At 35.7% G+C, this 27,199-nt stretch overlaps 1 protein-coding gene across 4 annotated transcripts in view; it reads left to right on the forward strand.

The window, feature by feature from the left end:
* Nectin3 (nectin cell adhesion molecule 3) overlaps positions 1–27,199 on the forward strand; it is a 134,440-nt gene that overhangs the window by 7,678 nt on the left and 99,563 nt on the right. For all 4 annotated transcript variants that reach the window (XM_029555250.1, XM_008851612.3, XM_029555251.1 and 1 more), the window contains exon 2: positions 25,660–26,001. In XM_029555250.1, coding sequence (XP_029411110.1) covers positions 25,660–26,001 — 342 coding nt within the window. The remainder of the gene's footprint in view (positions 1–25,659; positions 26,002–27,199) is intronic.

The raw sequence follows: 27,199 nt of genomic DNA on the forward strand, positions 1-27,199 counted from the left end.
CTTCAGAAGAAACAAAATTGACAAATTAAGGTGGGAAGACCTGTATAAATAACTATCCTTTGATAGTCAAAGTCAGTAAAAGGAGTGTATATGGGTGTTTTCAAGTTATAGGTACTAGAGGATCCTAAACAACAGAACCAGGATTCCCTGTTTATTTACCAGGTTAGCAGTTTTTGCAAAAGAATGAGAGTCAGCGGTTCTGATTCTGGGCCTTTGTATTTTGATGATTCTTCTGTACTCAGATGATTCTTCTGAGTTCTACTTGGTACAGCAGTTTAGTTTACAGTTTGACCAGATGCAATGACTCTTCTGAAAGAAGTGCACTCCACCATTTTTTTGTTCAGTGTTTCATATTCTCCTGTGCTTGTCAAGTTTAATCTAAATGAGCATTTGTACAACAGAGATAACTGCGAGCCACGTAATTTTGTGTTCTTTATGTTACATTAAAAATGTAAAAAGTGACTATAGCACAAGAGAACCGAATATGTCAGCACATAATTGATATTAAAATTTTAGCTGTCTTGTTCTATGTCATAGTAAATTATTGAAGTCTGGTTGGCATTTTATACTTAGAGATCATTTCACTTTGGACTAACCACACTTAATGCACTCGGTTGAGTACATCGTGGCTGTTGGCTTACACTTCTGACAGTGCACGCTAAACTAGTCACTGTTACACTATTTAGTTTGTAATCAGACCTAGAATGACATTGTATTTCCCACCTCCTCCCACCCGCCTCCTGAAGTGCAATTATAGGAATGACTTATTCCTTGAAGATTTTCCTCACCACTGCTTGCATGTAGTAAGAATACAAACTGTATTCATTGTCCTGTGGTTTTATGTTTGGAACAATGTTTGTTGAAGTTTTCTGTGGAACCCTAGTCTTTGGAAGAAAGTTCCATGATCAGGTGCATTTGAGAATGGGAAAAATAGCTCTAAAATACTTACCCTCATGGGAAGTCTAAATATGCTTTAGTTTATTAATGGTCTAAGACATTCCTTAGTAAAATATTCTTTTTTATTTTAAACAGTATTTTTGTGAAATACTTATTATTGTTAGAAAGTTTTGTTATGCAAAAATTAATAGAGAATTTATCATTTGAGAGGTATGAATTGTTGCTATGTGTTTACATTTGAGGTTCAAACTAGGAAAGATTTGTTAGGCCTGGCTTTGTTAAATGAGATTACTTTTCCATTTTTTTTGTTTTTGTTTTGTCTTATTTAGTTCTTCATTTCCCATCGTCATACCATTTTGGATCCAGTGTTGAAAAACTTGACTTTTTAAAAAGTGGAATGCAAGTCTTTCTCCATTGATACTGCAAAACCAGCTGTGTATTATTTAGCATGTATGTAGTTAACTTCAGTAGGGGCATATCTATAGCTGATGTGACATGAAGTGTGTAAACTTATCATACCTTTTTTTAAATCCTGGAATGAGAATATGTCTGTGCTGGTATTGGGGAAAAGACCTAAAAATACCAAGAGGCAAATACCAAAATAGGTGCATAGAGCTAGTGCTTCAGTGCAGTGAGTTGAGACATTTCCATTAAAAATATCATAGTACATTATATTTCTGTATGGAACTCAGAAGAAGAAAATGTTTTAAAAATTCAGAAGTTAATATTTGTAATTGTAACCACAAATGAAATAAAAACCTGGCTTGAAAAATATTGAGTAAATACCCAATGTTACCAGAAAAAAAGTGGGCTACACTCCTCAGAGAAAACAAAAATATGAACGAAATGTTAGTGTTGGTAAATTATGACAGGATCAATTTCATGTAGGAATTATTTCTGTGAGTTATACATAATAGAAATGATTGTCATTACAGAAGTATTTTAGGCCATTGTTTTTGAATACTTCTAATAAAATTTCCAGCATAGATATAGTTACTGTGAGTTAGGTTAAAATTCACTTCAAAATGGCCTTGTCATAATGAACTCGATTTGAATGAGAGGTAATCATTCATAGCCTTACATTCAACTTAATTCTAAGGTAGACAGTAAAACACGTAGGTTTTAAACTGGTTTAGAAATATGTTAAGTCATTTATTTTAAATACAAATTAGAAATAATGATTTTTAGTGCTTTTATTTATTTGTTTTTGAAGAAATTCCAGGGGGATAATGTACACAAAGAACACAGCTGAACATTTTCCACCACCTCAGGGGTAGCCTCTGTTAATAGCTACCGTAGCCACTCTACGTCCTTGCAATTCTTTTTAAACTTGGAGGTCAAAATTATCCAATGAAGACCTCTTTAAATATGGCAACAATGCATTTGTATTCACTGTCAATTTTTGTATTAGCTTCTTCCTTCCTGTAAGCAGTACTCACATTATAAATACATGGTTATACATTATACTTTGCCTGCCTAGTTCATAAACAGAATTAAATTTAATCTTGAAAGAACACTGAAGATCTTTGGTTCTTTTAAAAGTTTTCCTCTGTTGTATATTAATGTCAGAGGATCCAGTTTCTATTTTTCATTTTACAGCTAGTATAGATTCTATAGTTGACTAATTGTCAATAACAAAAAAGAAGGCATATCAAGACTAGGATTAGTAATACTAGCCAAGACATCTTTCTTAGCAGGAAATAGGACTGTCTAGCTAGACTGTTGTTAATTTTCTTTATTTAAGAAGATGGATTTAGAAGTAAAAATGATTATTTTTATACTTTTTAGTGAGAAAACATTTTCTTCAACTTCAGTAGTTTTGAAGGAATAAGCAATTATGCTGGCTATTTTGAAGTCATGCACTGTTTATCCAAATTAATTTTCATATGAGAGAGAGAGAGAAATAGAGAGATAGATCTGGGTGTTAGTGAAAATGTTAAATAACTAGTAAAATTTTTATAGCATTCCAAAAAGTCGTCCTCCAAAAACTTTAATTCTGATAAAAGATAAAATCAAATCTGTAGTTCCCTAAGGAAAAACACATTGGTCTCTTTGAGGCTACTGCTGTTGCTTTGCTGCCCTCTACAGTCATATGAAGTAATCGTTCTGTATGTATTAATAGATGTCTCTCCTGTCTGATAATTGGAATACTTGCTGACTCATGAGCTTTAAATTTTAAGAGTGAGTTAAGTAATACTTATTGCTTAAATATGATAATGTTTAGCTAATTATAGAACCTGATCTATTATGCAAAAATTGAAGGACTTAGAAATTGGATATGGCATAGATGGAGATCATTGAAATAGACCAGATATTTCATGTAGAGAAGAGAGAATTTTTTTCTCTTTTATTTTTGAGGGTTTCTGATAATGCTACATTCTGAACGTACAAAGGGTACAAAATGAATTTTTTCCAGAATATTTCAAAGGATGGTACTAGTCTATCATTGTCTGCAAAGCACCTTCACATACTGTTACTGTATGTCTGTAGTTTTGTCCTGTACTGAAATGGGGGGAAAGAGGATCCTTTAGAGTGTTCTTAGTCTCATTCATAAAAGAATTAAAGAATAGTCCCAAGTGGTAGAAAGCGGACAGACTTACAGAGACCTACATGACTATGACTGGTCAGAAGTTCTGCAGAGTTCTGCGTTGCAGGATGGGATTCCAGGCAGGAAAAATTCGCTTCCTCAGTAAAGCACCAGGAATTCCACCTATTTATTTAGCATAATTTAAGGTGAACCTGCCTTCCTAGGGGTGGTTCTATCACCAGGTAATTGACCAGTGAGATTGGAGAGGTGGGTCCTCCAAAAGATAGACTAGAGATTTTATAGTCTTGACGAGTTAAACTTATGGGGCTTTTTGCTACTCTAAACATTCCCCTCAACATTGTATCCCCTTGGAATATTTGCCCTTAAGAGGTGTAAAATTTATTTCTATACTGTTTTTGCAGTGATGGAGATCAAACTCAGGACCTTAACACATGCTAAGCAAGCTCTCTACCACCGAGCTATATGTCCTTCACACATGTAACATAATTTAATCTGCAAATAGAAGGTGTATGTGTGAAATCTAGTTACTTTTCTCCTGTTTCCATCATCTCTAAAATTGGCTAAATGATACTTCACAGAATTACTGTGAGAATTAGCTTGTACCCTAGGTCCCCACAGCAGAAGTCCTATAAATGTGTTGTGGAAGAAGGGCTGGTGGTACAGGTCTATAATCCTAGTTACTTGGGAGGATGAGATAGGAGGATTGCAAATTCAAGGCCAATCTGGACAATTTAGTGAGACCTTGTTTGAAAATACAAAGTAAGATCTAGGGGTATAGCTTAATGATAAAGCACTTGACTAGTTTGCATATGGCCCTGGCTTCAATCTCTAGTACCACCAAAATAAATAACTGTGAGTGTGTGGGATTATAGATGGAGCATCTTAACTGATGATAGAGGAAAACTTAGAGGGGATCTAAGTTTTCTAGCTGAATCTTGAAGGAAAAGTTTAGATTTCCATTGGTAGGGAAATCCAATGAAAAAGAGGGTGTTTTACATTGAAAAGATGACTGAGGTGAGGAGTCCAGAAGGAATTAATATTCCTGTGGTGGCCAAGCTTGAACTTTATGGGGAGGATGAATTTTTCTTGCCTGAGATTAGACTGGTAGGCAGTTAGAAGTTGTGGTAGATTGAATGAGACATGTCTCTCATAGGCTCATGTATTTGAACCCTTGGTTGTGGAGTCTAGCGGGAGGAAGTGGATCACTGGGTGTGGACTTTGAGGGCTGATAGCATTGCCACACTTCCTGTTCCCTGTCCCTCCTTCCTGTGTAGATGGAAATGTGGTCAGTCAGCTTCCTGCTCCTGCTGCCATGCCATGCCTTTCTGCTTTTATGGATTTTATCTCTCTGGAGTTCTTTTCTTCCGTAAACTGCTTTTGCTTTACTGTTTTCTGACAGCAACAGAAAAGTAACTAATATAGGAGCTTTTGAAGAAAGGTAGCTCTTGGGTCAGCTCTGTGATTTGAGAATATATAATGTTGATGGTATGAAAGGTGGGCAGAAGAAAAGGATCTGTAAGAAGAGAGAATTACAGAGAGATGGACCATATGATGGAGCGAGAGTGGATTTGAGAAGTGGAAGTGGTGTTTGAATGTCATATGAGTGAGGAAGGAGTTAGATTATGAACTAACTTGAACTTCTCCTTTGAATGACTAGTAAAGAATGCTGGAAGCATTGATTAATCAATTCAGTATGTCGTTGTGGTGCCTCTGGGATATGTTTTTGAGAGTTACTTGGAAGTGAGGTGGAGATAGAATGTGAAATTGGAAATTTGTTAGAACTGAGATAGTTGAATTTGATGAGCTATTTGCTAGATTATAGGACACAGAAGAGAAAGAGGATAAAGAAGAAAAGGTGAAAGGACTCCTAGGGAAAGAAAAGTGGGGGGGTGCTAAAGTTTGAAAGATTGAGGTATTTTGATTAGATAAGCAGTCATTATGAGGGAGGAGCAGAGTACAGAAATAATCTGGAAGGGTGGGGGAATAGCTCCGTTGGTAGCCTACTTGCTTAGTATACAAAGCCCTGGGTAGGATTCCTAGCACCACATAAACCAGGTGTTGTGGCTCATACCTGTAATCCTAGCACTTGGGAGAACTGAGGCAGGAGTGTCAGAAGCTCAAGTTCATCCTTGGCTGCAGTGTATTTGAGGCCAGCAGAGGAACTAAATGAGTTCCTGTCTCAAAAAGAGAACATCAGAACAAACATCTTGATAAGTAGGCAAATACATTTAGTAGTTGAAGACTCAATAATCTTATTAATGAATCTTTTAAAAATTGTCTGTGCATGTGCTTGAGAGTACCTGCTGAGGCCAGAAGAGGGCATCTGATCCCCTGGATATCTTGTAAATGGAGTTATGGGTGGGTGCTGGGAACCAAACATGGGTATTCTGCAAGAGCAGTAAGCACTCTTAACTGCTGAGACATCTCTCCATCCCCCAAGACCCAATAATTTTCGTAAAAATGATAGGAGAAAAAAGTCAAATTCCAGTTAACTGACAAATGAGAGTTAATAAAGATGTAGTATGCTAGGGCCTTGTCCTAGTTTGTCTCTCCATTGCTGTAACAAAACACTCTGACCAGTACCAACTTGGGGAGGAAAGGGCTTATTCAGCTTACATCTCCTGGGTCACAGTTCAACAGGGATCCCAAGGTAGGAACTCAGGGCAAGAAACTGGAGGCAGGAGCTGGAGCACAGGCCATGGAGGAACTCTGCTTACTGGCTTGCTCCCCTGGCCCCTGCTCAGCCTGCTTTCTTATGTAATACAGGCCCACCTGCCCAGGGATGGCACCACCCACCCAGGGATGGCACCACCCACAGTGAGCTGGGCCCTCCCACATCACTCAACAATCAAGAAGGTGCTCCATGGACATGGCCACAGGCCAGTCCAATGAAGGCAATTCTCCATTTGAGGCTCCCTTAACCCAGGTGTGTCAAGTCAACACTAAAGCTATCCAGCACAGGCCTGCTCTTTGGAAAGATAAGAAAAAGAAAATTGTGGGTGGAAGAATCAGTTACTTTTTAGGAATTGAACACATAATGTCTCCTCCTCATTCTTATGCTGAACCCCTAATCTGCATGGTGGTGGTAGTAGATGGTGAAGCCTTTAGGAGATAATTGAGTTTGGATAGGTCAGGAGGGTAGTACAACAGGAAATCAGTGATCTACAAGTCAGAAAGAGACCTGTCAGCAGGAACTGGACCATGCCAGCACCCTTTGCCTCCCAACTTAACCTACCTGGTCTGGTATTAGGAGATCAAATTCCAAGCTAAGACATCAGAGTCAAGGGTCTTAGTTAAAAATGACAGAAACTTGAGTAGTTAAAATAACATTGATTAAAGGATACAGGGTAGCTCAGGTATGAAATTAAGGACCAAGGGAAGGAAATAGGCATCTAGAACTATATGTCAAATAATGTTAAGGCAATATGTTTAGGTCATTAGTGCTACTCCTCACACAGTGGATATTTTAGCTTTGCCTTTAACACCAACTTTTATGCTCTTAAAAACTCGTTGTTAGCTGGACATAGTGACATAGGCCTGTAATATCAGTTGCTTGTAATGCTGAGGCGGGAGGGTTATAAGCTCAGGATCTTTTTGGACAACCTAGTGAGACTGTCTTAAAAGATGAAAAGAAGTCTGAAGATAGAGCTTAGTAGTAGAGAACTTGTCTAGCATGTCGAATGCCCCAGATTCAATCCATAGTGCCACCAAACTAGTCCCGAAAACCTAGATGATGTTTTTTTCCACAACCCAAGAAAATACATCATCTCAGGTTGTCCACTATAGACACTTTAATCAAAGCTTTTTCTCATCAGTTTAATTTTTATGATGAGATTTCCATATCTTTGAGAAGGAATTGGAAGAAATACATTGGTATAACAAGAGGACCTGAAACAGAAAAACACCGATAGACTTATCTTCTCCCTGTAGAACCAGCTGGCTTGGAATTTGCTACATAGACCAGGCTGGCCTTGATCTCATAAAGATCTGCCTGCCTCTGCCTTCCCTCCCGAGTGCTGGGATTAAAGGCACTTAGTCTTTATAGTGAGAGACCCTTTTGTCTTTTACTTATGGAAAATAAAACAGTAGGTATAAGAGAGAAAGGTTATGGAGAGGGGGATTTTATTAATGATTTCAATGATCTGTTTTGAGAATGCCACTTGAATGATATTTGGAGGAAAATGGAGTAAAGCACAACTGTGAATAATTTAAAGGATGAATCATGAAAGCATGAGTTGGCAGAGCGGAACTTGTAAAATGCAAATGATGGTATAGTTGTAATAATTTTATATTCAAGGCTACAAATAATTTAATTGAACAGTCTACCAGAGATTATTCTGTGTACTGTGGAAAAAAAAAGCTAGCTAATAATGAGTAAAATATGTTTCTGGGTCCCAACTATTTATTGCAGGAAGTAGAATATAGTGTTCTACTACTGAGTTCCTTTTGGTTATCATGCAATGGGATGTCTCACATTTGGGAAGAGAAGTGGCATAAGGGAAGTTATATTTAAGAAAAAAATTAAAAATATTTATCATAAATAATATGTTCATGTTAATGGTAAAAATGAAAGGGAAAGGCTTAAAATAAGAAGGTATTAGAAGATAAAACATACCTCTTGATGATCCCAGGGTATGAAGAGTGTAGAAAAATGAGTGAATATGGAAGTTTTGTGTTAAATTAATAAGAGAATAATGTAATGCCTGATGAATGAGAGGTTGAGGCAAGAATCGGATATCATTCAGATACCAAAAAGAAGCAGCGTGTGTTAGCATCCTAGGGAGGCTGTAGCAAGTACCACAGGCAGGCTGCCTCAGCTACAGACATGTATTCTCTTAGGGCTCTGGAACTTTAAAGTCAGAAATCAGATTCTGTAGAGCCTTATTCTAAGTCTAAAGGAATCTTTCCTTATAAACTTGATTCCTGTGACTGCCATCAATCTTTGCTGTTGTTTACAGCTTACATGACTAAAGTATTGTGTCTGTTACCATACAACCCTCTGTATATATGTCATAGCACTTTCTTCTTCTTAAAAGGACAAGAATCATATTGGATTAAAGGCATGCCCTTCAGTATGACCTCACTTTAAGTTACATCTTAATTACATGTGCATGTATCCTATTCCCAAATGAGATCACATTCATAGGTACTAGCATTTTAGATCTTTGGCAGATCTGTCACAAAAGAGTGATGATTTTTGTTTGAGAGTGCTGAGATTTGGGGTTGAGTCACATCAAAGTACCAGATAAATACAGCATTTTGAAGATGCTAAGTATGAGATGGCTTGCCTAAAACTTCAGACAGATTAATGGGATGTTAAAACTTACAGATATAAGTAAGTGTACTATTGGATGAACTAATATAAAGACAATATACCCTTGAAACCACAGCCCTGGTCAAGAAATAAAGTAGCAAAAGACAAAGCACCATTCTTTTTTAAAAATTTTTATTCATTATTTTTATTTTACATGTATGCGTGTATTGCCTGCATGTAGGTAAGTGCACCCGTGTCATGCAGCGCCTGCGGAGGTCAGAAGAGGCTGTTGGATCCCCTGGGACTGGAGTTACAGACAGTTGTTAGCTGCCATGTGGGTGCTGGGATGCGAACCTGGGTCTTCTGCAAGTACAAACCAGTGTTCTTAACCGCTGAGCCATCTCTCCAGCCCTGACAAAGCACCATTCTCTAAGTTCCACTCATTCTCCTTTTCAGTCATAAATGTTCTCCAGAAATAACCATGGTCTTTTTTTTTTGACAATACAGTTTTGTTTTGTTTCTGAGCTTTATTCTATGCTGATCCTCAGAGATTGATTCATATTACGTGCATCTTTTTTTCTTGACCACTGTACACTATTCTGTTTCTTGACTATTGGAGAATTTATCAGGATTTTGATGTTGCATAAGCATTTAGGTTGTTTTTACTTTGAGCCTTTTATGAATAGTTTACTATCATTACCTGTCTCTGTGGTACGATTTCTAGACACACATAATGTATGTTTCAAAAGTGTTTATAACAATTTATACTCTTGCCAGTAGAGTATTAGTTTCAGTTGCTCTGTTTCCTTTCCAGCACTTAGTAATAGATTTTTCTTTTAGCCATTCTTATTATTGTATAATGTTATAACATAAGTTTAATTAGTATTTTCCTAATACCTGAGGTCTTGGAATATGGGCCTTTTGAATATTTTCAAAATACTTGTGAAATACTTGTCTTCCTTTTTTTATTCTCTTGGATTATCTTTTGTCTTGCAGAGTTGTGGTATTTTTGAATGCTAGATGTGAGCCCTCCTTAGTTACATGCATTGCAGATATAGTCTCCTTTTTTTTTTTCACTTTAATTATGAAATCTTCATGGATGGAAGAGCCTTAATGTCCATTCAGATAGTCAAAACCAATATTTTCTTTATTATTGAGTCCTTGCATTGGTTTTTGTTTTGGTTTGGTTTTGGTTTTGTTTTCTTTGAACAGTCTTGGTGTAGCCAAAGCAGCCCTGAAACCTTAGCTCCTTCTGCCGCAGCTTCTAGAGTCCTGGGATTACATGTATTTGCCACTATTCTTGACTATTTTTTGTCTTGTTTACAAAATTTTTCTTTGGCTTACTTTCATGAGAAGATTTTAAGATACATGTGGAATTTATTTTTTGTCATTATATGTACTAAGATCCATAATTTTTTCTCCTTAATATCCAACTATCACCATTGCAGTGCTGTCTGTATAATCAGTCAGGTAGTCCTGTGTATGAGGTTTCTTTCTCTCTGTTCCACTGGCCTATTTTTCTTCCCTCTCTGCACAGATGTTAAAGTGTCTCATTATAGTTTGATACTCTGTTCTCGTATCGACTAGAAAATTCTACCTGTTTGAATTTATTATCTTTAGTTTTAGATCTTTTTCATTTCCATATAATTTTTTTTAGGAATTTTATCAATTTGTACAAAAAGTACACAGGATTTTTTTAAATTAGATACACATTAAATCTCTGTGAGTTAATTTGGGACTAAATTAACATTTTTATAATGCTGGGTATTCTGACTCTCCTACTTTCCCTCTATTTGCTTAATTTTTTTTTTCTTAAAAACTCTGGTTTTGTGTATACATGTATAACTGGTAACCACCTTTTAGAATAAATTTAATCTAAAATATTAGCTATGGATTAATTTCAAGCTTATTTTTGTGTTATAAATTATACTTTTAAAATATTTTCTGATTGTGGGCATTTGAAAAGATAATTGCTAGTGATACTGTGACCTCATATCCAAGGACTTTCCCTGACAACACTTAATTTTTAATATTTTATAGAATCTTGTAAGCATTTTCATCTGCACAATTATGCCATCAGTGAATAATGAAAGCCCATTTCTCTCAAATTCTTAGAACTTTTTCTTTCCTTTTGCCTTATTGGTTTGAAGCCTGTAATAAAATGTTGAATGAAAGCAGCAACTTTAAACATCATTGTCTCATTCATGGTCTCAGAGGTAAAAACATGTTTAGTGTTTTGAAAGTAAATATGGTGATTGCTGTTGAGATTTTGAAAACATACACCTCCATTTTCTAAATCAGAGTAGGAAAATTTCTGTCAGGTTACTAGGAAACTTTTCATCATGGTATTTAATTTTAGCAAACATTCATTTTTAACTTGATTATGTGACTTCCCATCTCCCCAGCTTTCTCTTTCTTTGTGTGTGTGTGCGCGCGCGCGAGTGTTGTATGCACACGTGTGCATGGGTGTATATGCCTGTTCATGTGCTTGTGAAGGCCAGAGGAGGGCATTGGGTGACTTCTGTCACTCTCCACCTTACTCCAAAAGGCAGAATCCCTCCCTGAACTTGGAGTTCATGTTTTTCAGCTAGGCTGGCAGCCAGCAAGCTCAGTGATCCTTTTGTCTCTGCCCCCTTCAGTGTGTGTGTATGGGGGTGGGGGTGGGGGTTGGGCGTGGGCAGGGGGTGGGGTTATAGGTTCAGAAAATTACTCCTGGCTTGTTATGTGGTTACTGGGGTTCAAACTCGGGTCCTCATGGTTACATAGCAAGTACTTTAACCACAAAGCCATCCCTCCAGGCCCCCTCCCCCATTTTTCTAATGAGGTAAATTATATTGAAAAAACATTAAATTCTCTTTGTGTCTTTAGACTACTCCCGTTTTGGTTTTGGTTAATATACCCTTCACTCTACCACTATTTTATTTTATTTCCACTTAGGTTTCTGACTTAAATTGACCTACAGTTTTTCATTCACATAATGTTTTCCCAGGTTTGATACTAAGACTATGTAGAGCCCAATAAAAAAAAATTAAAAGTGTTACATCTTTTTATGTCTTGTGTTAGAATTTAAGATAATCTTTTTATTGTTTAGTAGGATTCAAAGGCAAAGCCATTGGAGCCTGGAGAGTTTTGTTTTTGTTTTTGTTTTATTTCACCTTTTTTCTTTTTTTTTTTTTTTGGTCTTTTTGAGACAGGGTCTCCCTGTAGCCCCAGCTGGCTGAAACTTAATATGTAGACCAGGCTGGCCTTGAACTCAGAGAGATCTGCCTGCCTCTGCCTCGCCAGTGCTGGAATTAAAGGCGTACCCCACCACACCCAGCTTTCTTTCACTTTTTAATAAAGATTTTTAGTTAGAGGCCTAAGTTTTATAAATTATAGTACTAGCCAGATCTCTCATGTGTCAGTTTTGGCAAATAGTGTTTTTATAGAATCTGTCAATTTCAAATTCACTCACATTAAATTGTTCAAAATGTCCTCATCTTAAAGCCATCCAGAGTGTCTATAGTGATCGTTCACTATCTCATTTCTCATATTGGTATTTTGTACCTTTTATTGTGTTCTTGTAGTTGGTCTGTGAATATTTTGTTGAGAAGTTTTGACTCCATGTTTATCAATGAAATTGGTCTGTACTTTTTTTTTTTGTTGTTGTTGGTCTTTATTCAGCTTTGGAATTAGTGCAATCACGACTTTGAATTCATTTGGACCTGGGCTTTTTGTGGGAAGACTTTTAATTGTAGCTCTGATCTCATTGCTTTTATACGGTATTGCTTTTATACGGTATTGTCTGCTTTTATACGGTATTGTTTAGAGAATATGACCAGAAAAGTCTGAATATGCCCACTACAAACAGAATTATTTTCTTTTGAAAATATTTTATTGACCTTTTTATTTTATATAGGCATGAGTGTTTTGCCTGCATGTGTATAAAGCGCATCTATGTGTACAATACACAAAGAGGTCATAAGAGATGTCAGATCCCCAGGAACTAGAGTTAATCATCTGTTAGCTGCCATGTGGGTGCTGGAAACTGAAGCTGGATCCTCTGTAAGAGCAGCCAGTGCTTTTAACTGCTGAGCCATCTCTCCAGCCCCATAACATATTTACTGATTTTTCATATAATCACAGTGTATAAAGCTATCACTACTGTCAGTTTTATCACTACTACAAAACCAAGCAACCACTAGACTACTTTGTCGTTATGAATTTACTTACATTGTATATTTCCTGTGAATGTTGTTAAGTCTTTGTGTCTGATTTATTTCATACAGCATAATGTTTTAAGGTTTCTTCATGTAACATAGTCAGTTCTTCATTTCTTACCATATTCTGTTGTAGTAAACACAGCATTTCACTTACGTACATCAGTTCGTAAACACTGGATTAACTCTATTTTTGGCTATTATGAGCAATGCTGCTCTGTATGTATATGTACAAGTTCTGTGTGGCTGTGTGTTAGTATTTTACTTTGATATTTACTCTGGAGTGAAATGACTGGATCATTTTATAACTGTATTTAACTTTTTGAGGAAATGTACTCTTTTTCCTAAAAGGTACAATTTTATTTTCACTGGCTTTGTATGAGACTTCTACACATCCCTACAATTTTGTATTTTATTTATTGGCCATTTATTATATATTTGTAGAGAAGTCTATTATTTTTTACCCATATTTTGGGTTGGTTATTTGCATTTTTATAATCAAGTTGTAAGAGATTCAGAAAACCGTTTTAGAGAGACAAGCATCTTTAAATATTCCAGTTCACTGGTTGTGTTTTTGTGTTCTTTGTGACCATGTTTTTAATTTTAAAGTCTAGTTTTTCTGTATGTCTCTTAGTTGCTTGTATTTTGGGTGTCATATCTATGAAGGTTTTGCCTATCACAAGTTGATGAAACTTTTCTACTGTGTTTACTTGTAGGAACTTTATAATAATTTAGATCTAGGATATATTGTGATCTTATATTTTTATATGAGGACATAATCAACATTTTTTAATGTGTATCTTTGTGTAGAACCATTGTTGACACGATTGTTCTTTCTCTATTGTATGACTTCATACTGTTGTTGATGATCAGTTAGTTGGTCATAATGTGACTCTTTGTTTCATGATCCGTTGATCCATGTTCATGCGTATTCCAGTGCCAAGCAGTTTTAATTACTGTTGTATTGCAAAGGCTCTTGTTGTGGGGAATTGTGATCTTTTTTTTTCCCCCTCAAGTTTAACTGTTGTTAGTCACCCTTTGCTTTGCATATGAACTCAAGGTTAAGTTTGATAATGAGTATGTTGAACCTTTAAATCTGTGTGGGGATTGTTGCCATCTTAATAGTATTATGTCTTGTCATTTATGAACATAGAATACCTTTTATTTTTTATTCAGCTTCTTTTACCACTATTAAAACTTTCAGAACGTGTCACTGTTTGTAATATCAGTGGAATATTCTTAACTTTATTTTTCAGATTCTTCATTGCTTGTTTACAGAAATGCAACTGAACTTTGTATATTGATTTTGTTATCATGCAATCTTGGTGAAATCTGTTACTATTCTTTTTCTCTTGTAATACTGACTCACCACCATCTTGTGAGAAAGCATTATACCATGCTCATATTAAAGGAGAAATCTTTTGAAAAGAATTCCACTTATCACAGAACATAGTAGAATGGTACATTTGAAGCTGAGACATTTTTAAAGATATCCTAAGCCAAATGCTAGGTATTTCATGGTTCTTTTAAATTAGATGAAATTAAAAAAAAATATGATATCCACTTTAGTACTTTTCTGGAACCTTTGGGCATTACAAATATTGATTCATGTAAACAAAATATTTTAAGTATCTTGTGTGTACACACTACCAATACAAGGACTTTTAAAAAATTCTACTTTTCATTATCATAATTTACCATTGCTTTCTCACTCATTTGAGGCATTCTGTTGATGGTAATATCCTGCTTTAATGCATCAAATTGTGAGAATTACCATACGTATTAGTCACTTTACTGTTGCTGTAATAGAAACACTGACCCAAACAATTTATAGAAGGAAGAGTTTATTTAGCTTATAGGTTCCAGGGGAATTACAGTCCGTCATGGCAGGGAGGCCTGGTGGCAGGAGGTGACTGGAGCAGGAGCAGCAGAAGCTAAGCTCTCACATCATCATGCAGGTACAGGAAACAAGAGAGCAACTGGAGATCCGGCAAGGTTTAAGAATTCTCTAAGTCCACCCCCAGTGACGTGCTTCCTCCAGGATAGCCACACCTTCTAAAACCTCACAAAACAGCGCCATCATCCAGGCACAAAATGTCCAAATACTTGGAGCCTCTGGGGGACATTTTCATTGAAACCACCACACCATATTTTATTGAATATAAATTTGCATAGATAGACACCATGTACCATTTCTCCCATATGTACATAAGGAAAGCAGAAGTCTAACCAATAAACAATGGTAATATTATCAGTTAGAATTTTTATATGTCTTGACTTACACTTACTGGATTTTTACATTTATTTATATTTTACCCATATACATACTTTTAAAAATATCATACCTTTGTGAATACATGTAAAACAAAGTTCAAGCAGAAAACGTTTAAGGTATTCATATTAATTCACACTCTTTTTAACTCTTACTACTTTTTGGCTGTTGTGCCATCTTTTTTCAGTGTTGTAAAGAGCTCTTTGATGCTTTTCTTAAAAAGATGAATTAGAAGGTTTTTCAGGACTACTCAGGTTAAGTAATTCTTCGGGACTCAGAATATTGATTTATTGTAGCACAAAAATACAAACAAGTGCTATCCATAGAATCATATGGCAGTCAGGGGAAAACCAGATACAAGCATCCAGAGTCCTTTCCCAAGTCCCAAAGGATGCACTTAATTTCCCGAGGAAAAGTTGTGACAATGGATATTAAATATTGCTAACCACTGAAGCTTGTTGAGACTGAGAGCAGAAGAACTGATAACAATGCTCTTTGCTGCCCAGATAGCAGATTCCAGATTCCTAGACGGAGAGCAGGCTGGGACACTGTAGAATCAACTAGTTTGATCTGAACCTCAAACCATTTTACCAATTTTCCTTGATACTTAATTAGTACTTATTCTGTGTTTAAGTGTTTTCTTTTAAATTTTACTGAAGCTTTGTTACCTAGGGCCTGATAGTCCCATCTTATAAGTGGTAAGACAGGCTTAAATGCCTGAGTTACGCTAGTAATAATTTAGAGAATCTGTGTTCTTAAATATGGCTTAGTGTGTGTTAATTCATGTTTTCATAATTCTATTTTCATCTAGTTCAAAATTTTTATAACAGTAATTGTGTGTGTGTGTGTATATATGTGTATGCACGCACACAAGTGCCATAGCATTACACATAATGAGTTTAGAGGTCAGCTTTGTGGAGTCAGTTTTCCTCATTTACTTTCTGAGTTCTGGAGATGAAACTTTGGTCGTCAGACTTGATGGCAAGAGCATTTATGCACTGAGAGCCTGTGTTGCTGGTCCTCATCCACAGCTTTAAATCTCATTTTTATATCTGAAAAACACACTACTGAACTGTAAGCTTTATGTACTTGTTTAGAGATGCTGCCCTTAGTAAATGAAGTTTTTAGATTATTTGTTGATGTTGGCGTGTGTATACATTTTTGAGCTTATCATTCGTTACAGAAGGTTAACAATTTATGATATTTGATAGATTAGTATCTTGAAAACAATAGTTCTTTACAATGTCTGCTACTTCTCAGATGAAAATTGCCTATTCACAGGCCCTTGATTTCTTTTTATTTATGGGGAATTTTTTAGGATCAGAAGTAAAGGACCAAAACTAAGAGATCAGAAATAACATAAGTGGGGTTGAAGAAACACTTCATTTGAGTGAAAATTGCTTAATGGTTTATAGTATAATCACTATAATATTTTGGAATACAAATTTTATAATGAGTAGTTCATTAGTTTAAAAGTGCAATTTCACAGGATGGAAAGGGAATATTAGTTATCTGTGTTGTTTCTGTGACAAAATACCTTGACAAAAGCAACTTAAAGCTGTATTTTGGCTCACAGTTCAAGGGTACAGTCCATCCTGGTGGAAAGTCATTGCAGCAGGAACTCAAGGCAGCCAGTCACATTGTGTGGCTGTCTGGAAGCAGAGGGAGATGAATGCTGGTTTCAGGTAGCTTTCTCTCTCTCCTTTTTCATATAGTCCAGGACCACAGCCCCCTAAATGGAATGGGGCCATTGACATTGAGGGTAGGTGTTTCCACCTCAATTTACCTAATTTTTCAACTCCCAGAGGCTTATTTCCATGGTAATATTAAATCCTGTTAAGCTGACTATCAATATTAACCATTCTGGGACTCAAAAGAGCAGATTCTTAGTAATTGCTATGTATGAAAACGCTTATGCGTTTTGCCTGTGGTGGAAGTAATACTGACTTGTGAGCCACAATCCCTCCTCCACTTTTTCATTTTGAAAGCCAATGAGTTTTGGAATCCCTGAATTAATAATTCAGGGGTTTTTTTTGTAAAAATTTCAAAGTTTACTCATACATAACTATGCTCAGCATGAGGAGGTTGGAAAAATGTCTTTTCAAATTTAGGAGACTGCTTCCTGTCATTGTTTTGCCACTAATGAATCATAGGAAAAGAACACCTGAACTTCGCTGAAATAAGCTTATATCATGTACTGTGGAAAATTTCTTATTTTTGATATTAACATTTTTAAGAATCTGGTTATTATTTAGACACAACATTAAATATTCCAAATTTTGTAAAAGATAGTACATTGGAAAATAAAGAAATATTCCCAGAGATAAATGAAGATTGTCCTGTAGTTGAAAGGTATAAAGTGAAATAATTTCAGATGTTCTAAATACATTTGGTAATTACTTTCTGATTTTCCTGTCAGCATCAATGAAGTGGAAGAGTCTTAACATGAAGGTTTAAGTGTTTGGTCATAACTAAAGAGATTTAAACTTGAAGGGTTTATTATTTGGTATGGTAAATGTAATGTCTAGGCTTTATATTTTTGGTTTTTATTTTGCTAATTGTTAAATTTGGCGTATGAAGAAATTGATTTCATCGTGCCGTTTTTCTTATACAAATCTACGTCATTATGCTTTGTTCTTATCTCCCACTGCCTTTACCCCTTCTGGTTGGTCCTCTCCTTCCCTAATTAGTCCCTCCTCCTGCTTTCTTGTCACATGTATTTCATTACCCTCTACTTACTTCCCCCTCCCTTCTCTTTTTCTCTTTTTCCCTTTTTCCACTCACAATTCCTTATCTGCTTTCCTGTCCCACATATATATGTGTGTATACACGCACACACATGCACACATTTATGTCTGTTTAGACATCCTGGCCAACACAATCTCTCTCTCTCTCTCTCTCTCTCTCTCTCTCTCACACACACACACACACACACACACACACACACACACACACAAATGATCCTCCATATGAAAGAATATGTAAAATTTGTTTTTTTTCTGTTTAGCTTATTTTGTTTATTAATGTAATGGTCTGCTTTTACATTCATTTTCCTGCAAATGTCATTTCATTTTTCCTTATGGCCAAATAAGATTCATTGTGTATGTGTACTATGTTTTCTTTATCCATTCATCTGTTGAAGATTGTTTAGACTGGTTTCATAAGTTAGCTTTTATGCAAAGTGCACCAATAAATACAGATACGTATTTCTGTAGTATAACCTAGAGTCCTTCAGTTATGTACCCAGTAGTGACATAGTTGAGTCATATGATAGATCTAGTTTTTGTTTTGTGAGGAACCTCTATACTAATTTTCGTAGAGGCTCTACTTCCACTAGTAGTTCCTCTCTCTCCACATCCTCACCACTGTTTGTTGTCCTTTGTTTTCTTGATGATATTCATTCTGAAAGGGGTGAGATGGAATCTCAAAGTATTTGTAATTTGCTTTTTCCTAATGACTAAATCTGTTTAATACTTTTTCAAATATTTATTTGTAAATCTGAATTTTTTTCTTTTGAGAACTGTCTATTCATTATCCCATTTTTTAAAGTTTTTATTGAATTTTTGTGTATTTCCTACAGAACATCTCAGTCTTAATCATCTTTATACCCCCATCCCCACTGGCACACTCCCGCAGCCCGCCCACTAGAATCCATATACTCTGTCATCTGTATTAAGGCCCAGTGTGTCAAGTCATTGTCCCCAGACATACCCCTGTGCAAGTCCATCTACTGAGGTCTAGTCAGCCTATCTAGAGTCTCTTGTTTTAGGAATATCAGCTGTTTCTCACCCAGCAGTAATCAGCTGTCAGTGTTTCCTCAGCTAAGATTGGAGTCTGTTGTTCATTTCCCCAGTCCTATGCTGGGTTATTTTCTGCCTGAGTTTGTATGGGACTTGGTGTATGCTGGCACCATTGTCATGGAATCATATGAGGAGGGTCTCAGGAGGTTGTAAGACTCTGTTTCCATATGGTCATGTACATCCTCCCTGGCTCTTACAATTTTCTGCCCCCTCTTTGTTGGTTGATGATTTGATGTTAATGATTTTTGGAGTCTTTATAGAGCCTAAATATTAATCCTGTCTGATGTGCAGTCAACAAAAGTTTTCTCTTTTTTTGTAGGCTGTATCTAACCTTGCTGATTGTTTGCTTTCCTGTACAGTTGTGATTATTTTATATGTGAATGGAATCCTTCTCAGAAAATCATTGGCTATGTGTATATCTTGAAATGTTTTCCTCAGTTTTCAGTGTCTCAGGTCTTACATCAAGGTTGTTGATCAATTCTGGATTGATTTGTTTGCAGGCTTAGAGATAGGGACCTAATTTAATTTTTCTACATGTACATGTCCAGTTTTCCTGTTACCATTTGGTGAGGAAGCTGTTTTGTCCCCCAATATATGCCCTTTTTTTTTTGGTCAAAGATTATGTGGTTGTAGCTGTATGTGCTTACTTGTGAGCCCTCTGTTCTAATCTATTGGTTTAGGTGTCTCTTTTGTGCCTTTGCCATGCTGTTTTTCATTACTGTGAGTCAGTGATACAATTTGAGGTCAGATACTCTGGTATCTCCAGAATTTCTCTTTCTGCTTATGATTGCTTTACCTTTAGGGAGTCAGTGGAATTTTGATGGAGCCATTTTACAATTAAATCTTCCAATCCATGAGCTTGGGTGACTTTTAGTCTTATCTACAAATTTCAGTATTATGTTGAAAAGGGTAAATGACAGCAGATAGTCTCACCTTATTCTTGATCACAGGTGAAAACTTCTACTTAACTTTAAATATGATGCCAACTGCTTTTTAGTAGATGTTCGTTATGAAGTTGAGGCGGTTCCTGTTTATTCTAGTTGAGTGTTCCTTTTTTATTACTGAGTGATATTTTACTATGTAAATATATCTTCATTTGTTTGTTTTTGGAACAATTGAGTTGTTTCCAGTTTTTGGCTATTTTGAATGAAGTTGCTTTATACATTTATGTAGAAGCCATAGTATATAGACAGCAGCTGTCTAGTACCTTCTCATGTGCTAGTATCACTTTATAGTCCCACCAGCATTGTAGAAAGAGTCCAGTTTGTCCACATCTTCTACAACATTTGCTATGTCATTCTTTTAAACGTTTGCCACAGTATTGCGTATTAGTGATTATCTTAACTGCAATCTTACTTTGCATTTTCCTACTGATGTTGAACATCTCAAATACTCATATAACTACTTTGATTTCTTTTGTTTTTCAGCTGCTTTTTAAAAAAATGATGTCTTTAAAAATTATGGAGTTGAATTTGTATTTTGGCCCTTATTAGATATCCATTTTAGACATATTTTGTAAAGATTTTCTCTTAATGTCTTAAGTATTAAAAATATTTTTTTGTTAAATTTCTGTGCATTTCATACAGAACATCTCAATCTTAATCATCTTTATATCTGCCTTTCCCACTGCACCCTCCCATAGCCCCTTAACTGGAATTCATACATTCTGTCATTTGTGTTGAGGCCTGTTGTGTCAAGTTAGTGTCCTCAGACATTCCTCAGTGCAACTTTGTCAACTGAGGTCTAGTCAGCCTATCTAGAGTCTTTGAAGAACAGACATTTACATTTATTTTGTTGCAGTCCACTGAGTGTATTTATAGTGATGTAGTTAAAAAATAATTGTTTAACCAAGATTACATACAGTTCCATATGAATTTTAGACTTGTATTGTCAATTCTTGCTAAAATCCTAATGGGATTTTGGTAATGTCGAATGTATAGATCAGTTTATAGAGAAGTAATATTGTACTATTCAGTATCTCTGTATTTAGGTCTGCAAATTTCTCAGAATAATTGTTTTAGTTTCAACTGTGCATTGTTTTCACATTTTGGGTCAGATTTATTCCTATTTATTTATTATTTATCGTCTTTTGAGGGAGTGTCTCTCTGTAGTCCTAGCTAGCCTAGAATTTGTTATGTAGAGCAGGCAGGTTGTTCTCAATCTCAGAGGTCCACCTGCCTCTGCCTCCTACATGCTGAGATTAAAGGTGTATGCCACCACACCCAGCCCCATTTCATTTTTATTGATGCTGCTATAAGCAGTAGTATTTCCCTGACTGAATGTATAATACATTTAGTTTAGTTAATTAGCTAATGGTACAAAGCTTAACTTGTAAATCAAAAAGACACATAGAACAGAAACAACATATTTTAGCATGATTTTCCTGCCAGGAGCACTTTATGGCAAAGCTAGAGTTCTTGGTAGGAACATTTACTACTGTTCCTTAGGCTCCTCCTATTCCAAACTTGCATGACAAGTACTGATAACGCTTTAAATAATTGATACATTTCATAGTAACCATTTGTGTGTTTGAAAGGTGCCTTTATTCTATTAAACTCAGCTTCATGTGAAAAAGCAGGGAGAGGGAATAGACTCTGTTGAAGACGGACGGTCCCCAAGAAGTGAGGCCTTCTGATAAGGAGTTGAATTATAACAGAAAAATCTGTTCCTCCACAGTTTGAAGATTCCATAGGGGGGAAACAGTCTTATTCAGAAATGTTTTTTAACTTCTGGGGTTAGTCTAGAAATTGAAATGTTAAAACTGCTATTTGTAAGCAAGAACCCTGTTTATACACAAAAGTCTTACTATTTTAAACTTATGGAGTCTAAGGAAGGCCAAATTGCCAGTGCTTGACGGGCACTACAAAGCCTTGCTTAGAGGTTTAAGGCTTCAAACAAAGAAACTCCAAAATTTACTTTAGTAACTAGCAAAAAATATGCAGAGTATTTTTATAGAAAAATTGGAAGGTTAAAAAAAATAACTTTATAGTCTCCTAGAAATGAAAATAAAAATCAAAAAAAGTCCAAGTGGTCATAGTAATTTTTTTTTTGGCTGGGAAAACCAAATGGCTTTCTAAAAAGTAGCCATTTTTAATTAAACATACATCTCTTGTATTTCGTCAAGGGAATTACTTTTTCTTTCTTTGTTAAAAGCCACCTTTGTTTACTCTTCATCTGGGCTGGTAGTTTGGGCTAGGCTCAGCCATGACCACTTGGTTTTTTTTCTTCATGGTGTTTGCTGAGCCCACTGCACATTTCAGTTAACTGATAGTCACAGGCTTCATTCACATGGCTGAGAGCTTGCTATCCAAGAATCATATGACTAACTGGACCATGTGTCAGTGTTTATCCAGAAGAGCTGTCTAACCTTGTTTGTATTATAGAATCAGGGTTACCAAAAGTAGCATTTAAAAAATATGTAAAATTTGGACCAGAGATGGCTCAGTAGGTAAAGGTACTTACCTTCAAGCCTGATGACCTGAGTTTGATTTCCAGAGTCCATGTGTTGGAAGGAGAACAGTGACTACCTTAAGTTGTCCTCTGACTGCCACAGTTATGCCTTAGTACCTGTGCACTTGCATACATACACATATATACATAAATGAATGCAAAAAATACATTCATACACACAGACATGTATATATATATGTAAATTTCTTTTCATGTGTTCACCCCTATCTATCTCATCAAGATTGGGGAGTTTATTTTTCAAATTTCTGCATTTGGACTCTGCCATGTAACTTGTTTTGGACCAATGAGCCACTCATAAAAATACAAGAAGAGTGTTTAAAAATACTTATGCATTGTGATTACTTTTTCTGGCCAAGTGTGCCAGCCTTTTTCTTGGTGCTTTTTCTATCTTTGCTGTCAAGCTAAGAGTTGATTTCTTCCTTTAAATGCTGTAGGATTTTAAATTGTGTAGAATCAATGGTTAAGATGTTTTCCCCCTCCCTGTTTGCCTCTTCTCTTCTGCCTTCTTTATGTTCAGATATTTTTTTAGTAATGGTGGTCCACTAGGCCCTGGATCTTCCTGAGTTGTAAAGATATATACTTAGTATGTATCCCAGTTTATTCTAAATCCTACCTGTCTTGGTCAGGTTTGGCTGTTGTAACAAAATAGGCTAGAGTAAATGGATTAAACAGCATAGGGATTGTTTCTCAGTTTGAGAGCCTGGGAAGCCTCAAGATCCAATTGCTGGGACACTTGATTCATGTAAATTATAGGGTTATAGATTGTTCTCAATTTTATCTATGGATATGTTACATAGAACTGCTTTACAAGAAGTAATTAAAACTTTTATGCAACACATTTCTAAAAGTTTGCTCTGTTTTATGTGGTTATATAGCTATATCCAGTGCATATTTGTTGTATATGCAATTAAATTATTTGTTCTGGTCCCTGTCACGTCACCTTGATTCTTTCAGGTAACAGATTGTTTTTCAAATAGTAACCCTTCCTGTTCTTTATAAAGATAAGTCCTTCCCAGTTTGCTTTTCTACATTTATTGCACTGTTTTAAATTTTTGGTTTCTGTTGGACAGTGGCAGTGATAAAAGACCGTTTTAAAAGGTTGATGGCACTTTTTAAAATCTCTGTGCAGTGATGACTGATTGGCAAAATCTGTTTCATTGTTGAGAGCCACGTTTTCTCAGATGTTAGATTTTTGTTTGAAGAAAAACAGGTAGCAAATATTAATTTCTATATTAAATTCCATTTTCATATGAAATGAAAAAGTTGTGTGTTTTTTTGTTATTATTAATCTAAAATAGTTTTACATTCCTAGAATAATTATTCTTGTCACGTAGTTTCTTTAACTGTGGAGCTGGATTCTATTTCATAATCTGTGTTCATGATGGTTTTTATGAGTTTGCATATTCTCTGGTCTAATGTTGGGTTTATGACAGCATGATAAAATACATTAGAATGCTACACATTATACGTCTTAAATAGTAACTATCAACATTTGAAATCAAGAATAAAACATTTGGGGGAGGCTTGATAATGTTTTGGAGTAATGATTTAAAAAATGATTATAAAAAATTAAAGTCATAAATTATCTGTTACTTTCTGTAATATCCTTAATCATCTGTTAAAAGGTAACTTTTTCATTTAATTCATTTTTACCGTATCTTTCCTCTAAAAAGGGTACATTAAAATATCATTTAAAATATTTTTTTTTCTGTCTTTTTGAGACAGGGCCTCCCTGTTGTAGCCCCAGCTGACCTGGAACTCACCATGTAGACTAGGCTGGCCTCAAACTCAAAGATCCGCCTTCCTCTGCCTCCTGAGTGCTGGGATTAAAGATGTGTGCCACCACGCCTGGCACATTTAAAATATTTTTAAAGATTTTATTTTATCTGTGTGTTTTGATTGTATGTATGTATACCTGATGTATGTACAGTGGCTGTGGAGGTCAGAAGAGGGCAATGGAGCTTCTGTGTGGGTGCTGGGAACTGAACCTAGGTTCTTTGCAAAGGCAGCAAGCCCTCTTACCTGCTGAACCATCTTTTGTTCAAGACTGAACAAAGCTAGGTGTAATGGCACAGATCTGTAAACCACAACGCTTGTGAAACAGGCAGCAGTATCATGAGTTTAAGGCTAGCCTTTTTGTATAGCAAGACCCTATCAAAACAAAACAGAAAATAAGAAAAAATTAGTTTTTAAATAAAATTAAATACATTTTTTCTCATTTTGTGATCCCTTCTGCATAGTTTTATTAAAATACTGTACATAAAGTTAAGTTTTAAAGGTGTTTATACAATTTATATTTTTGAGAACTTATTTTGGCTTTTTAGTTTTTGTGACTTTTTCTAGGGGCTGGATCAAATCACGTGTGGTTACCTCTGTAAGGACATTTTATTTGTATTTTGAAACACTTGTTAATAAACAACATCTTGAGCACAGTATTTCATGAGAATTAGTCTGTCTTCCTTCAAAGTGATCATTTTGCTCCATGACTTTTAGGATAGAAGAATATTATAATGAAAAACATTGGGCATCATTTCATTTTGACTTTGCTTGTAGAATTTTTCTTCATCTGGAGTGGGGGAAAAATAATTTTATGTTCGTATAAACATTTCATGTTTTCTGTAAATTAGTCTGTCTTGAAGGTTTTTTTTTTTTTTTTTTTTTTTTTAAGAGAATTTTATCTTGGAAGTATTCCACAAGAAAGTACTTTGTTATTTATATTTGATTTGAAAGATCTTACACAAATAAGTTACTTGGTACTACATAAAAAATTACCCTAAAACTTTATAACTTAGAAACAACATTTATTATCTTAGTCTCTGTGGGTGAGTCATCATCTCTCATCTAGACATGGTTAAGCTGGATCCACTCATAATGCTGCTGTCAAAGTGTCAGCTAGGTCTGGGATCTCATGTGAAGGATTTTTGGGGGAGGGATCTGCTCCCAAACTTGGTTCCAATGTACTGTATTTTCTACTGCAGCACACTACAGAATGATTTGATAGTCACTCTGGATCTGCCTTCCAAATGAACCCAGGAAACATCTAGTTCTTCTCAGAGAGAAATCTTGTTCGGGGTGTGTGTGTGTGTGTGTGTGTGTGTGTGTGTAGGGGAAGGAGAATTTTGTGCAGAGAGAAGGAGGAAGAAGTGAGAGTGACCATATGTTAGCATAACTTTTTCATTATAACAACTATATTAATGTGTTTTGTGTTTTCCCCATAGGTGCCTTAGCTGGACCAATTATCGTGGAGCCACATGTCACAGCAGTATGGGGAAAAAATGTTTCATTGAAGTGTTTAATCGAAGTAAATGAAACTATAACACAAATTTCATGGGAGAAGATACATGGCAAAAGTACACAGACTGTTGCAGTTCATCATCCTCAGTATGGATTCTCTGTTCAAGGAGACTATCAGGGAAGAGTCTTGTTTAAAAACTACTCACTTAATGATGCAACAATTACTCTACATAACATAGGCTTCTCTGATTCTGGAAAATACATATGCAAAGCTGTTACATTCCCACTTGGAAATGCCCAGTCCTCTACAACTGTGACTGTGTTAGGTAGGTGTGTTTGAATTGTGTATTTTGGTGATAATGATAAAGATATTATAATAGGAGAGATGGCTCAGCAGTTAAGAGCACTGACTTCTCTTGTAGAGAACCTGATTTGGTTCCCAGCATCCACATGGACTAGGTTTTTTCATAACTCCAGCTCTACAGGATCTGATGCTGCCTTCTAGCCTCTGTGGGCATTGCCTTCATGGATGCACTTATATAAATCCAAGCAAAATACTCATACACATTAAAAAATTAAATCTTAAAGTTCTATAATCCTATATTCTCTTATTGCAAAGAAAATCTATGTCTCTGCTATATAGTTTTAGCATTTTTCACACTAGATAGCACTTGAATTATAATAACAAATGTTGATTATCATCTGGGCCTGTTGGGCCATATCTGTAATTCTAGCACTTAAGAGGCTAAGGCAGTATTACTACCATAAGTTCCTGTCCAACTGGGCCTGCAGAGTGAAATCCCGTTTTGTTTTTTTAAAAAAGAAATAAACTGAACTTCTGTAACATTTAATTACTTTTTCTCAGTTTTTAAAAATTTGTCATTTTTAGTTGCTTAACTTTTTCCCCTTTTTTTCCAAGTGACTTGAGTTTGACTTTCTTAGAGCCTTTTGACACCTTGTGTTTTAATTTTTTGTGTTGAGTTTTTTTCCTGACATTGTAGATTTGTGTACCTATTTGAATCGTATTCAGAATCAGCTCATTAGAATTACCTGAAGTGGAATGTAAAGCAGTCTGGAAATGCAGATGAGTACTCTAGGAGTCATGGATCAAGGATGGAGGAGCAGTAGCTGACATGACTGCTCACCTCCTCCTTCATAAAGACACATTACTCTGCATTCCTTATAGTCACTAGAAGCTCCTTAGGAAGCAGGAATGGTGAACATGGTATCAAGAAATATCTTGTAAAAGAAGTGATTGAGTTAGTCCTTAAATGATGGAGAGTTTTGGTTAGACACAAATGAAAGAAAATTAGGGAAACATTATTCTGGGATTGACAATGAGCCAAACCTGAGAGGTAGGCATTAAACAAAGTTTCCTTATTCTTGACTTAATTTTTTAGGGGCCATACTTCTTTTTGTTGTGGGTGGTCCTATTCCTTGTAGACTGTTTTGCAGGACCGTGGACTCATTAAATGCCAGTAATATTTCCTCATTGTGACTGCTGAGAATCTGTCACTAGACAAG

Source organism: Nannospalax galili, unplaced genomic scaffold (genome assembly GCF_000622305.1).
Source record: "Nannospalax galili isolate Female #2095 unplaced genomic scaffold, S.galili_v1.0 scaffold626, whole genome shotgun sequence".
Taxonomy (NCBI): domain Eukaryota; kingdom Metazoa; phylum Chordata; class Mammalia; order Rodentia; family Spalacidae; genus Nannospalax; species Nannospalax galili.